We start from the raw sequence: 14,603 nt of genomic DNA on the forward strand, positions 1-14,603 counted from the left end.
TTCTAAACATTTACAAAAAAATATATCTTGGAAATTTATTGGCAACATGTCATGTCGCTATAAATTGTTACCCACTTCCTTCACGTCTAAAGGGAAGTGATATATCCGCCCCTTTTGATTACTTGGGACACCCAGGATTGAATGGGGCTGATTGCCACGTACACTGCTGCTGGGTGTCCCAAGTAATCAAAAGTGGCGGACATATCACTTCCCTTCCTAAAACATAAGGTTGCAAGTTAGGTCAGGTCTTATTCAATGGGCACCCGAAAATAACCTGGGCCAGGTTAGAAATCATGGTCTTGGGTTGGATTGGGTTTAAGGTTAAAAAAACCTGACCCAATCTTAGGTTGGGTTGGGTTTAAAGAAGAAAAACAATTTGAAAGCCGACCCGACTCTTATAGGTGTACTATGACTTTCTTGAATAATTTTTGAATAACATGAAAAATTATTTTCCAGTATATTGATGTAATTGTTTTCATTGAGGTGATCAGGTTTGCAATGTCAAAAGGTACTGAACTTCTAAAAAGAGCTTAAAAAAGAGTTCTGACTTCGGGTCATTGCCCTGACCTTAAAGCTCCCTGTAACAAAGGTTTCGTTCCTTCTCTGCTCCTAAAGCCCGAAAGAGAACAATTTTATTTTTCTTTGATACTGCCTAAAGCTCGTTACCTGAACTTTGGAAATTTTTTTCTTAAATTCTTAAATTTTTAGAAAACAAGCTTAATGAGACAGGTTATAGAATTCCAGCCAGAATATTCCTCATTCCCGGATTTTGTTACTGAGGCATAATTAGTCCTCATGATAAAATTAATAACTGAAAGCAGAAAATCTGCAATCGCAATTGTCAAACACCTTGTTCAATCCAATCTGTTCTTATTATCACTCTTATCCCAACATGAGGTTTTTAACAAGAACTAAAGCCTTATAATCACAAATAGTAGACTTAATCCAACTGAATAGAGAAAAGAAGTGAAGTCAATCAGTAGAATCTCAATCACAGTGAATCAGATTATCAAAGTATTTAAGAATGAGGTTCAACACCAGAGCTTAAAACCAATGATGGTTGAGCCCACTGCTGACTAGCTTATGGAGCAGTGAAGCTTCTACAGATGGCACTTTGGTTCTAAACTTAGAATTTTCACCATCTTATTGATGTGTATCCCAACTTCCTCACGAAAGCTTGTGCGAAAGTCCCATATCCATTTTCTAGACGTTGGATTAGCATGCATAAGAGTTGATGAGTCAAAGGTGTCAAAGCTTGCCTGGTTATCTTAAAAAAACTGAAAGCCAAGTTGGGTATTTACAAGATCTGTGTTTTCAATGGCCACCAGCTATGGAAAAAAAAGTTGCTGGGGTGATGAGGGTTATTTAAATGGATAAGTGGGTTGGAACTGCTCCTGCCTCCATTGTCGCATGTAGGCGCATAAGTCTTCACCAGCTAATTCTTCCAGCTATCTGCCACCAATGATCCGATAATTAGTACGGGTCAGCAGTAATTGAGAGAAATAACAAAAAGGTTTGAGCCAGGATCTCAGTTTCCAATATAGGGTTGTTAAATAGGTATGACAAGAGAAAATAGACGGGATAAAGTTCAATTTCCTATAGATATTTGGCTTTAAACATAAACGTTTTGAAAAAAGTATGTGGGATGCAAGGAATGGACAAATGAAATTCAATTTCCTAAAGCATCCTTGATTTTAGTAATAAACTCTGAAAAGAGTTTGAAAGGATAAACTCTGATTTCATACAATGTCAGTTTGAAGGTAATAATAAAGTCCAATTTCCAACAATTTTCATTTTAAGTTTCAGATATGGGGAAGCACGTTACGCTTTGATGCTTTCTAAGAGAGATAACATCAATTCCTGAAGCCCATCTGGTTCAATCAGTGCAACAAGAAAATACAATCATACTTAGGTTTGAATAAACTGCACAAAATATCAGACTCTAAAGTAACATCACAGACATACCGTTCAAAAGGAATCTGGGTGCGTTGGAGATGGAGCAACACACGCAGGACTTCGTTCAATGGGAAGATTGAGTGGAAAAGGTTCCGAGAAACTCCCACTCCTTGAAAAATAATCATCTGATCCTGCGGAAACGAATCTGTCAGCTGTCCCTCGTTCTGACACTAACAGAGCACGATTGCTGTTAACTCCACTCATTCCATAAGTTGAACCAGCACCTGACTAATCAAGCCCCAAGAAAGATTCAACAATCATTGACTGAGTAGTTTGTAAAGAGAAGATAATTTCAAGTAGTCTATGCAGAATGATCTTATTCATACATTAAGTAGGTCTTTGATGTGTACAATGATGATAGTTATATCATCAGTCCGATTTTCATGCTCTAACCATAATCTATATGACTCTGCAGCAATTGCCGCACAGGCATCCCGGGGATCCGTAAATTTGAGCACCTGCATAAATGCACAGCAGAATTTAGGAGAAATATGAGAACAGGGTAAAGGTTACAAATGAAATTATCGATTGATATGTTTTGTTTTTGATAGAGCAAATATTGTATCAGTTGGTTCCATTGAGTTGTACATTCTACGAAAAACAAAGCTTGGGGACCCAGGACCCTACATATTTTCAAGCCAAACTGAAAACTCTGTCCTCATTACAACTGAGAGCATATATTCAATTTGATACACAAATCATATTAAGAAAACAAAAGATGCACTTCATTCATTTGCTCTGATTCTCACCATCGCAATCAACAAAATAAATAAGATAGCAAACTCTGAAATGTTTAGAAGGACAACAATTTCCGGGTGATTGCTAACTTATGTGTGTGTATAATATATTTGAGCCTGAGGGGGAACCAAGCTCCATCCATCTTAATACCCTAAAACTATGCAAGATTCGGATTGAGAATAAGAAAGTGATGGTTCCTAAAATGCTAGACTGTCACAGAGAGCAATTTAAACAGGTTCAGAAAATAAGACAAATTGAAAATTTTCCTGCATCCATAATGAGAGAAACCAGGCTGGAGAACCTAGTTTTGTTCAGCGATCATTTGCTAGTCTGAATTAGTTTAGATCACCATCAGCATCACCATCCATGCATTACAGGAAAAGCCTGAACTACATATCCTCAAAGTAATACCGATAGGGACTTTAGAAATATTTAATAGTCCCTTGAGTGAGAAAATTTATTGCACTACAAGTGATCTAAGTTGCGGAGAAGTCCCTTGAACTTGCATGACAACATGTTATCAGGCTCATGGTTGATGGTTCTTCCCTCTCACCTGCTCCTAGAGCTTGGAGAGCTTTTGCCCCTTTACGAGTGAATTTTTTTCTGTTGGTCTGCTTGCCTCAATAAAACCCTTATAGTCGATCACCTACAGAATAGGTGAAGGATGATAGTGAATCATTGTGCCTAGTGTGTAGCTGATGCTGAGTTTGTCAATCACCTTTTGCTCTATTGTTGCTTCACGCGCGATCTGTGACTCTTTGTTTTCAGGCTATTCGACAGGAGCTGGGTACTCCTGGGTAAGATCAAAAACCATTTTGAATCATAAAATTTTGCTCCTTGGCCTTCTAGATGTAAGGTTCTACGGAACCTTTTCTCTTGTGTGGAAGGAAAGGAATAGAAGGCTGTTCAAAGGTGTATCTAGAAATGTGCGCCATTGGGGGGGTTGAGCTTGAGCCTCTAGCTCAATTGGTAAAGACTGTGTTCTTTGACCCTGAGGTCAGAGTTTGGATCCTAGCTTATCTACCCAAAAAAAAAAAAAATGAAACATGTGCCATTTGAGGAACAGGATTTTTCAACGGTTGTTCAGCAGGCATCGATCCTTCTTGCCTTTAGAGGATTGTCGACTGACTTTTTCTACAGAGCTTGAATGGAGATCTGATCAAGCAGTTGTTATAAGGAGGGTCCATGATCTAGATGGGAACCTCCTCCTAGGAATCTGAAACTGAACGTTAGAGGTCCCAAATATCATTCAAAAAAAAAAAAAAAAACTAGGTCTGACAGGGATTTGGTGGTTTGTTAAGAAATTCCAAAGAAAGAAAATTTGGTATATTCAGGACCTCTAGTTGTCACAAATGCTACTAAGCATAGGTTAGCCGTTGCTTCATAGAGTTATACTGTTGGAGAAGAATCAGATGTGTTATATTATCATTGAGGGAGATTCCCTCAATGAAACCAGGTGGGTCAGAGATGGCGATTAATTACCCTTGGAGGTTTGCAGACGCTTTTGAGCAGATTGTGGATACATTGGAGGGTCACTCCATTGAGTTTCAACATGTTCCGTGGTTGCCAACTGCAATGCAAACCTACTCCGTCGTTTGGGTGTAGCTAGAGAGTCGACGGAGTAGCTTGACCATTTTCCTCCTGGAGAGACAATTGATTCCTAGTTTATGCTTGTTCTTGCTGTTTTGTTTGTATTCACTTCTGTTGTTCTCTTTTCCATCCTCTTTTGCTTTGTATTGCTCAACTTTGACCAGCTAGGTCATCACGATTTTTAATAAAACACTAACATCAATAAAAAAATGGCACCATACTATCATCCAAAATTCTCGAAACTCTAATGCCAAAGTTCATTGTGCTAGCACATGGCTTAGTGATGCTAGCCATAGTTACCAGAAAATGTCTTCATGGTAAGTAAAACTTATCCATGTCAAGAAAAACTTGGGCCAAGGTAATCACATTAGAATTTCACAATTCAAAAGAGACCTGCATGGCATCTTGGACTGCGCAAGGGGTTTAACCTTTCTTTTTTGTCATGTCATACATGAAGCTAATTAAATAGTGCATTTCCTCTGTTGAGGTGTACCCCAACTAGAGTCCAACTTACCCATTAGAAACAAAGAAAAAAGCTAAGTTAAACTCCCAATTACATGTTTCGAGGAGTTGCTTCTTACAACCACGGTCCTACAAATAAGTCAAACTGCAAGCATTGTAGGAGCAAGTCAATGTCATGTGTTGGGACAAGCAAGCACCAGTTCCAGCAGTTTTTTTGCGTATTTTTTTTAGCATTGTTAGATAAGACTTATATTTTGATTTTCCAAAAAGAGAGACTACTAAAGTTTGCTTCAGTACAATTTTTTTTTTTTTAATGACGAAGGGTGTCCCCACCCCCTTTGGGGGTAGGACTATTCCCTAAGGATGCTTCAGTATGAATATTAATCTGTGTTTTGTGTGATCTTTTGAATTCAAACACTGATGTCGGGTTAAGCAGGAGAACTTATTGGCAATTGATCAATTCAAATTGTCAACAAAAGAATAACGGATGGCCTTAACAAGGGAAAGAAGTTATGCAATAAATATAACGAAACAAAGTAAAGTCATACACATAGAGCTTATGTGCCAGACTAATCAAGGTCAGAATAGTGATCAAAAGTTCAGATACAAAAATGCAGACAAAAGGGCGCAACATATTCACAAACTGAACAGAAGAAAAATCCCAGCCACTTGGGTTAAATCCAATGGTTGTTGTGTGCTTGTTAGATTGACAGGATAAGTATCTTTCAGCAATTAGTTGTACACAACACAACACTAGGCAGAGGCATAGAACCCCAATATCTCCCACCAAAAAAAAAACAGAAAAGGAAACTAACAACAAACCATGCACAAGATATCACTATCAGCCACATAGCTTCTGATTTTCTATTCTATCTTTTATCTAGAGTTCTGACCCGAGTTTGTAACTGGCATCTCAACTAGTAAGGAATTCAACCAACCATAAGCATTTACCAAAAAGTTGACTAGAAATAAACAACTCACAGAGCAGAAAACATCAAACACAAAACTAAAGCTGCCAATTTTCTCTCTACTAACGAATTATAATGGTCTTACCATATTGACAACGGCTTGACTGGAGAGGAATTCAAAAACCCCATCACTTGCAATCACAAAGAACAGGTGGTTTGGCGTGAGCTGAAGCTTCAAAACCTCAGGAATAGCAACGACACCAATCTTCTCAGCAGTAGCATCTCCAATGCTCCTTGTAAACGCAGTCCCAGGGTACATTCCATTCTGCACCCACAGCCTCGGAGGATCACCCTCATCGTTCTCTTCACTACCCCAATTCTGAATATCTGGATCCTTGAGTCCTTCCACCTGATCAACACTCAAAACCCTAGCCCCACAACGCTTCACCCTCTCATATTCATCCTTCCGAAATGGGGTCTGATCGACTGAAAGATCCTCTGCCACAACATAATTATCATTCCTAACACAGGCCACTGCCCTAGAATCACCCACATTTGCAACAAAAAGGGTATCCCCACTAACAAGAACGGTAATCGCAGTTGTACCGCTCAATGAATCATCAATTTCACTATCATGAAGTTCAGAATTTGCAGCTAAGAATGCAGAATTATATGCTTTCACAGGATCATCTAATAATGCAGGATCACTAGACAATATCTCTACCAACCTATCCCTAACAAAGTTTGAACACTCAGTGCCAAAATGACCATGCCCATCAAAGACCCCAAAGAAATGCAGATTTGGGTTACCTTGGAGTTGGGTTCTAATGCAGAAACTGTCTTGGTTTTCTTTATCTGGCGAGTCCGGGTAGTAGCCTCGCTGTGTGAGGAACGAGTATTGTACGTGAAAATTGTGAGAAGGAACCCTAACCAGTCCCACTGAACTATCTGTGAGTACATGTCTATGATTCTCATGGCCCAGGATGTTGTGGCTATTGTGGAGACTAGCCTCCTCGTCGGACGAAAGTTGGTAATGACCACAACACTTTCCATGAACACAACCCATGTTATCTGAAAACCCTAAAAAAGCACAAATTTTGAACAAGACCAAGAATGCCAACAGCTATTATGAGGGTGATGATTCCACTTCTTGACACAGGTTTTGAAATGGGTTCCCATGGAATGAGACATTCCCATGCTTACAGAGAGTTTCCTGAACAAAACCCATGTCAGTAAATAGAAAATTCAGGACCAAAACCCTAACAAAACCAAGGTTCTGTACAAAACCCTAATGGCTCTTTCTTGAAAGACTTTCAGATTCTGACGATGAAGTGATCTGGGTTTTTTTGTGAATGGAGTTTTCTGCAGAAAACCTGTCTTTGTATAGGGAGCCACTATACCTAAAACAAACCTAAATGGTATAAAATCTAGGGCAAGGTATGGGGTTTTTTATTTTTGAAGACAATAGGGAAATGGATCTTTTGTCAGGAAAGGAAAGTCAAGGCCAAAACCTGTAAGATTTATGAGGAGATCCTGTTGCGTCTATATGAGGTTTTCTGCACAAAACCCATGTTTCAAGAAATACAGGTGCATAAATCCAAAACCCTAAAAAGAAGGCAAGAGGCTTGTACAACCTGGAAAGCAACACTCCGAGGGCTGATTATTTTGACAAGGATTAACTCTAGGAGGATGTGATGGGCTTTTCCTCGTTAGAGGTTTTGTGAAAAAAACTCATTTTTCTTGGACAGTTTTCTGTTGGGACTTGTTTGAAAACTTTCGAAAGACACTGGGCTTTTCTGCTAATCAAGGGTTTCTTCTTATTAACAGCTAATTACTTTGTGGAAAAAAGCCATACTTAGGTTTGTCATGGGAGAAGGATTGGTATTGGGAGAAAAACAGAACCCATGTCTGTCACTAAAATCTAAGCAATGAAAGCTTTTTAAATGAGAAATTTGGTCCCCCCAACAGAGAAAAAAAATCCCCAAAAAATGATAAGTTTGGTCTCACTTGTTCAAAAGTTCAAAACCAATAGCTTTGATGCTTAGAAATTTGAATTAAAAAATAGATTCATGCAGATACTACTAACCCAAATCAGATACTATAAGGAATTTTTTTTCTCTAGTAACCTCAAGAGTCAAGGCTATATAGACAGATCACAGATGGTCACTGTTTATCTTTGTCTGAGTAATCCGAGAAACATCCAATGAAAAATGGACAGATGGTTATTAAATTTTAAATTACACTTGTACAAGAATCATTTACAAGTTTAAGCATTTTGATTCGTTTCCAGATTGGAACAACCAAGAAGAGTGATCAGAAACTAACGTGGGACTTTTCTTTTCAGCTAAAGTCAAAAAGGCATTTTGGTTGTATCCCAAGTTTAGTATCTGACCTTTTTTTTTTTTTTTTTTTTGGGGTCGTAAGTTTCTTCTCCAGCCACCATACAACCTTAGGTAGGCTGTCTCGAGAAGTAAGGAATGTTTGAGAGACAAGAGGTGAGAAAGGCGAAATAGAGATGAAAGCAAATGAGGTGCCTTATTGAATTGGATTCAAGCAAAGCAAAATCCAAAATCTATTCTTTACATGGCTGGAAAGCTTTGAGATGGATAATACAGTTTTGTGTGATGGGAAAAAAGAGTGTTGGGTGATAATTCTCTTGTCAAGCACTCTCCCAAAAGCATCTCACATGAGCAAAAGCTAAGGGGTTTGCTGCTTTTCTTTACTTTGTCTCCTATACTTGTAGACAAATAAATGCACACAAAGTATATGAGAGATGTTGTGTTTTTCATTACCATACAATTAGGAAATAATATCTGCACCCATTGTTTTAATAATGACACTCCCTCCCAGCTTATGCATTAGAATGCTACTATGTTAGTCAAATCAGTTTGACTGGTAGTAGCACTAATTTGATCTAAAAAATTGTAATGAACTCTAAAACAAAGGTTTTATAGCGTGCAAGTGCAATGCGGCGGCATTGTATTTATTTAATTATTATGGCGTGCAAAGCGTGGTGTCTCTTTTTTCTTTTTTCACCTTTGGTTTTTATTCTTCTCAACCTTTTTTCTCATGACTTTAACCCTTTCTTTTTGTTGCAGTGGCAGAAAAAAAAAAATTCTTTGGGCCAGTCCTCACTGTATGGTGCGTCATGGTGGTGGGCCAAATCCCATTTGGCAGTACTATATGTTGATTTAAAATTTCAAACCTTTATCTACTAATTTTTAATCTAAAGAGGATAAGCTGAATTAAGGGCTTTTAGTTGATTCACACCTTGTAGAGGGATAGAATTAGAGGAAAATTGATTAAGAAATATAAGATAAAATATTTGTTGGAGACAATGTGGTATGGGTGGGGCCTGAGAAATTACTGAGCTGGCACCGATAATTATAATTAGAACAATAACAATATGGGAAATGATATTTCCACCCCATTTTTCAACATTTTTCACTTCATTTTGTTTCCCTTTTCCTGAAAATGAAAAGACAAACAAAGGGAGGTTTAAATGTAGCCATTTTTTAGGGAAATTAAGGAAAGTCAAAAAAGAATAGGGTGTGTAAATTGGGTCGGGTTGAGTTGCTAAAAATGAAGTGGAATCAATCTGAACCCGACCCAATTTTATGGTAAAAGCTCAACCCGAATTCGCCAAAAGTGACCTGAGTTGCACCCCTAAAAAAGAGATCGACGATGAAAATATCATGTCCCAAACAAATATTAATATAGTAGTAATGCTAATACTAACAAATAGTATTAATGATAACACATGGGTAAACATTTTTAGCCATGACACCACTTGAAGCAAGGGGAAAGAAAATCCTGATCCCTTCTGTTTGAGTTCAAGTAGGAAAAAAAATTTTAATTTTTATTTGCTAAGACCAACTGCTCTCATGTGATCCACTATAAGAGTAGAGCCTCCCTAACAACTTTTTTTTGTTTATTAATTTCAATGGACCTCAAATCTTTTAGTTGAGAGAGAAAGTATCTTATCTTACTTTCAATAAAAAAGCTATCCCTTCCTTGAAAAGTGCTTTTACACCATGAACCAATGATTGAAACACAGAAATTAGAGCATTTATTTTCTATAGAATGCTCTGCAAACATTTAATAGAAGATTTAGGCCTGTCTGTTTTGGATTTTGAGAATTGATTGTGAGTCTAAAACTGATTATTGGAATCAAAATTAAGGCTCCGTATGTTTTGGATTTTGAGAACTGATTGCGAGTGTAAAATTGAATATTGGACATTTGGACTCAAAATCAAATGTAAATTTGAGTCCAATAATCAGTTTTGGACTCACAATCTGTTCTCAAAATCCAAAACAAACAGAGCCTAAACGTTATTTGTATGCAGACAATACTTGCATGAAGTTCTTTCCTCTCCAAGATCTTTGAGTGAAAAAAGAATATTCTTTGTGAAGAATGCAATATCTAAGCATTTTCTCTTTAAGGTTAAACATGCAAGTTTTAGTTGAGCATTTGTTCTTTTCTTGGGATTGTTTGTTATCCTTTATGATTTATTGATACTGCCACCCGCATTAAAGTTGATACTTGAGAACTAATTTAAGAATAAAGAAACCTATCCAAAAAAAAAAAAGAATAAAGAAAATAAAAGTAGACCCTCTAAGTCCAGTAATATTTACAACTTTAGCTCAAAAGCATGAAGTTAACAAACTAATAATTCTTCATTCAAATAGGAAAGCAATGCTGTGTTTCCACTCCTTTTATTTTGATACATAATCAGAAATTGAATCTTGAAGAGGCCAAAGGAGTTAATTCTCCACCTGATAGAAAATCCTTGGATAAGCTGTTTCTTGGATTAGCTACCTTGCTAGGATTATTTTGCCTTGAATAAACATGTGGGATTAGGTATCCTGCTCCATTTTTGGGAGATTTCCCATTTGATTTACACTACTGACTTTTATTTTCTATCCCTCTATTTATCAGCCACACAAATAAAGGATTAGAGTTGTGGAGCGTCGGATTAATCTGTTATAGTAACAAGAAATGCAGAATATAATGCAAGTTTTTCCCTGATAGTAATCCCAATTGATATTAGTATTATTATTCTAGGAGACCCACATAGACATAATCCTGGTTTCACATTGAATTCTAAGAGCCATCACATAAAAATCGACTTAGCTTCCGTTGGCACTGCACTAGAAGTCACCTTATTGATCCAAGGTCTAGGATGACCCATCATAGTGGACCCAGTGATAAAGGTTGGACTAGATGTCCCCCACCAAATTAGATGAGCATATCATTCATATACGGCAGACATGGACCTAAGGCTAAATCATAACAAGAGGCTTGATCTAATGGTTAAGAGATGTCCAAATCAAAAGACAACGAAAGCCCTTGCATGGCGGGCGGGCGGGCCGGAACTTATCATAGACCACATTTTCCACTAAATGGGGGGTTAGTCTAGATTTTTCATTTTCTTTATTGTAATCTTCTTCTAATCTTCATAATAGAAATTTCAGTCCACTTCTCTTCTTCTACTTTATTTTTTATCTTAAGCACCATTTGAGCAAGTCAAACGCAAGTAAATATAAGTTAAAAATCATAACGATATCCATGATTTCTAGTTATATTAGAAAATATAAGCTCAAAATCATCTGAGGAGGCTGTGACACAACCAAGTGAACCTCGTGTGCCCTTGTTGGGTTCATTCCGGCATAAAAAGCACAAGTGAAACGGGGTGATCCTCGCCCTCCTATCTGTAGACGAAGTATACATTATAGAAACCTCCATACATAAGATTGTTAGGATCATTCTATGGAGATGATTTACAGGTGCAACCTGTTTAGGTATTTGCCCAACAAAGGAATGGTTTGGATCATCCTATGAAGTGGGCCCCACAACACTTTTTGAAAAATATTGGACTTCACATGCACATACCGTATAAAATCTCGGCAAACAGAAGGGGTGGAAAATATGAGAAAGGGAGTGGCTGAAAACATCATTTTCTAGATTTTATATGGTGTAAGCCTGTATAGTCGAATATTTTTCAAAAAGTACCATAGGATGATCCAAACTGTGCATTTGATAGACCACAACGTAAATAGGTTGTGCCGGAAAAAATCATTTCCATAAGATGATCCCAACCCTCGTATATAGAGGTTTCCATAATATGCATTTCCTCTCTAGATCGGAAGGCTAGAATCATCCTTGTGAAATGATTTGTTGGGCACAACCTATTTATGTTGTGCCCTGTCACACTGACAGCTTGGATCATCATATGGTTCCAATTTTTTTTTTTCATGTGTTAAAAAAGTGGGAAATTTTAGAAATATTTTTCCTTTCCAAACTTTTCCACAAAATTCCTGCCATCATCCAGTCAGGGCAAAGTAACCATCTGTAATGTCTGAGAGAGTGGGGGTAAGACTGACAAATAAAAATGGTGGAAAGGCTGAGAAAGTGGGGGTGAAAATATCATTTCTCAATTTCAAATTTGAACAGAAGCTGTCTAATTTAATCACCCCATAAATCCGGAGTCTTAAGAACTTAACCCCTCTCTCCTTCATTTGAAAGGCAAGAAATAAATCAAACGCAGAGAGAGAGAGAGGGAGAGAGAGAGAGATAATGGTAGGATCCGTTACGAGGATTTCAGACTGAGGATTGTCGCCAAATGAAAAAGCACAGACTAAATCAACCGATAATGGAACCCTAATCTTTTGTTGAACCGAAGGTTTGCTTTACTTTTTTCTTTTTTTTTAAAAAAATTTCTGTTTCTAGGGTTTGATTGCGTTTTCCGGATGTGGAATATGGTGGTTTTGGTGGATTCGGTGATGAGAAGCAATTGTCTCTGTTTTTTGTGGATGTGTCTTTTATTGTTCTTTCTTCTTATGTTAGAGTTTGTGTGCATGTATATGTTGTTTGAATCGATGAGTGTTATTTGTCTAATTATTCTAATAGAATGATAATACTATGTAATTTCTGCCATTTCGCCTTTATTTTGTCGATATCTTTGCGAGTATTAGAGAATTTTATAGATCCATTGATTCTGATGAGGTTGATAGATCTAAAGGTTTTTTTTTTTTTTTTTGGTGTGGGGGAGGGGCCCAAATGGAGGCGATTATTCATCTTTGTACTATATTCTATTCGGTTGTTTCCTATTACAACCATGTAAAGATTGTGGTAAGAACCTAGAAGAGGAAAGTGGTTTTTCTAGGTTATAGAAAACCTAGTGATATAAAAGTACTCTTTCATCACACGACCAAGACTGTGGGACGCTCTTTGTGTAGGAGCTGCAAAGAGGAGAAAAGATAGTGAGAAAGAGGGAGAGAGCGAGTGAGTTTCCTCTTGGGTTTTCTCGGGATTTCTCTTGGGTTTTTTCCCGGGTTATCTCTTGTGTACTTGGTTGAGAAGGAAGGAAAGGGTGTGGGTTTGGGTTAATTCTATTGTAAATCTTGTATATTGTTTTTTCGTAGTGAAGATCGTGTTCTCGCACGTGGATAGGCATCTTGGCTGAACCACGTAAAATCTCTTTGTTCATCTTATGGTTTGTGTTTATTTTATGTTTCCGTTTATTTGTGCACCATTGGATTGGATTTTCCCGATGAATTTTCTCAACAAGTGGTATCATAGCTAAGGTTGGAGCGATCGTTGAGGCAGGGTGGAACTCATTCTCCCATGGGCGTAGGCACAACTGGCGAACCACGTAAATCTTGTGTTCTTGCTTGGTTTGATTGTGTTTCTTGCATGATTTGCATATTTTCTTGACGTTTGCTGCTCATCATATTTGATCCTATTTTGAGAGATTCAAGCTCTCTCGGTTTCTAGAGAATAAATGTTTCACTTGGTCTTACCTATCTCTACTGTTTGTTGATCAGAAACTTTTAGCTGCTAGTAGTTCTTTATATATTTCCATTAAGACTTGCATTGCATCTTTTGTTGGTAAAAACTATTAAAAGGCACCAATTCTGTGAGATTGAATCATTGAACCCATTTTAGGAAAGGTTCCTGCTTAGTAGAGGCATCTCTTACCTAGTCAAATTCTCTGTTTGGCAGTTTAAGTTTAAACACCATAATCTAGTAATGTGTTGCGTTAGTCACCCGCTTGTTTCATTCTCTTCCCTTTTTTGTTCATTTGAAGTTCAGCAGTACTATTAACTTAAAATTTTGGATATCATCTGTTACATTCATGCTCATTGATCTTGGTTATTTGAATACTCAACTCAACTCAACTCAACTAAGCCTTTGTCCCTAACTTTTTTTTGGTTATTTTGGTTATTTGATTTTTTTTTTTTTTTTTTTAAACGGTAGTTATTTGAATCTTCTATTAGCTAAAGTCTTTTGATCGAGAAGATTTTGACAGTTTTGACACGTATGATTTACCGTTTTGTAGTTTGCTGCCAATATCCTGTCTGATTTATCCAGCTTGCTTTGCAGAACTTTTTTTAAAACACTTTTAACTCATTTCTCCAGGTATGTGGCGGGATGTTGATGTCTTGATTTTCTGACGTAAGAAAGGCTTTAGAAGGTACAAATTCCCTTCATTTTCAATCATTTTCAACTCAAAACAAGATTCAAAATCTATCCCTGGCATCCAATGTATAATGCATTGATATATGATGTTTCTCCTGTTTCAGAGGGTATGAAGCTCTACATTTCCGACAACAAAGTAATATTGACTGAAGGCTTTGATGGTGTTGTTCCAGTAAAATACTTTGAAAAGATAGAAACTTGGCCTGGTAGACAACCAGTTCCCTTTCAAATTCAAGGAATGGTGTGATGATGATGTTTGTTTTAGAGTGGTAGATTTGCACTGCTTCCTTTGCGAAACTGTATATATAAGTTATAGTTACTTCAGCTAATTACAATTAAATGCTGTATCGAAGTATTAACACAAAATTATGTAAGTGAAATGAGAAAATTTGTCTGCCTGCACATTGCTTAGTATCAAACATAAATTAAATTCTTGTTGTATGAAGATTTTTTTCAGGTTCTTCTGG

At 37.2% G+C, this 14,603-nt stretch overlaps 1 protein-coding gene and 1 long non-coding RNA gene across 6 annotated transcripts; one reads left to right on the forward strand and one right to left on the reverse strand.

Moving 5' to 3' along the window:
• Positions 1-982: 982 nt before the first annotated feature.
• Positions 983-7,868, reverse strand: LOC143852973 (putative protein phosphatase 2C 35). 5 transcript variants are annotated; one of them, XR_013236938.1, is made up of 5 exons: positions 5,800-7,868; positions 2,283-2,414; positions 1,966-2,184; positions 1,821-1,871; positions 983-1,448 (listed from the first exon to the last, which is right to left on the reverse strand). XR_013236938.1 is itself a non-coding variant. In XM_077362660.1 (5 exons), the coding sequence occupies exons 1-3, from the start codon at positions 6,718-6,720 to the stop codon at positions 1,969-1,971; spliced, it is 1,269 nt and encodes a 422-aa protein (XP_077218775.1). In that variant the 5' UTR covers positions 6,721-7,868; the 3' UTR covers positions 983-1,448; positions 1,826-1,871; positions 1,966-1,968. The 5 variants fall into 5 exon arrangements, 4 of the variants coding, with proteins under 4 accessions (XP_077218775.1, XP_077218774.1, XP_077218776.1 ...); XM_077362660.1 differs by having other exon boundaries at positions 1,826-1,871; XM_077362659.1 differs by having other exon boundaries at positions 983-1,452; positions 1,826-1,871.
• A 4,179-nt stretch (positions 7,869-12,047) lies between these two features.
• LOC143852911 (uncharacterized) lies at positions 12,048-14,581 on the forward strand. Its single transcript, XR_013236891.1, has 2 exons — positions 12,048-14,131; positions 14,241-14,581. It is a non-coding gene; the product is annotated as an uncharacterized LOC143852911 (long non-coding RNA).
• The last annotated feature ends 22 nt before the right edge of the window (positions 14,582-14,603 follow it).

Source organism: Tasmannia lanceolata, unplaced genomic scaffold (assembly GCF_043159265.1).
Source record: "Tasmannia lanceolata isolate RefF3 unplaced genomic scaffold, GAP_Taslan_0.1 ptg000019l, whole genome shotgun sequence".
Taxonomy (NCBI): domain Eukaryota; kingdom Viridiplantae; phylum Streptophyta; class Magnoliopsida; order Canellales; family Winteraceae; genus Tasmannia; species Tasmannia lanceolata.

Bases quoted from the DNA above. Each gene is read 5' to 3' on its own strand.
- LOC143852973 (XM_077362661.1), bottom strand. From the start codon at position 6,720: ATGGGTTGTGTTCATGGAAAGTGTTGTGGTCATTACCAACTTTCGTCC. The intron at 2,415-5,799 runs GTAAGACCATTA...GCATTTATGCAG, and splicing joins GTCAAGCCGTTGTCAATATG to GTGCTCAAATTTACGGATCC. The intron at 2,185-2,282 runs GTATGAATAAGA...GGGCTTGATTAG, and splicing joins ACATCAAAGACCTACTTAAT to TCAGGTGCTGGTTCAACTTA.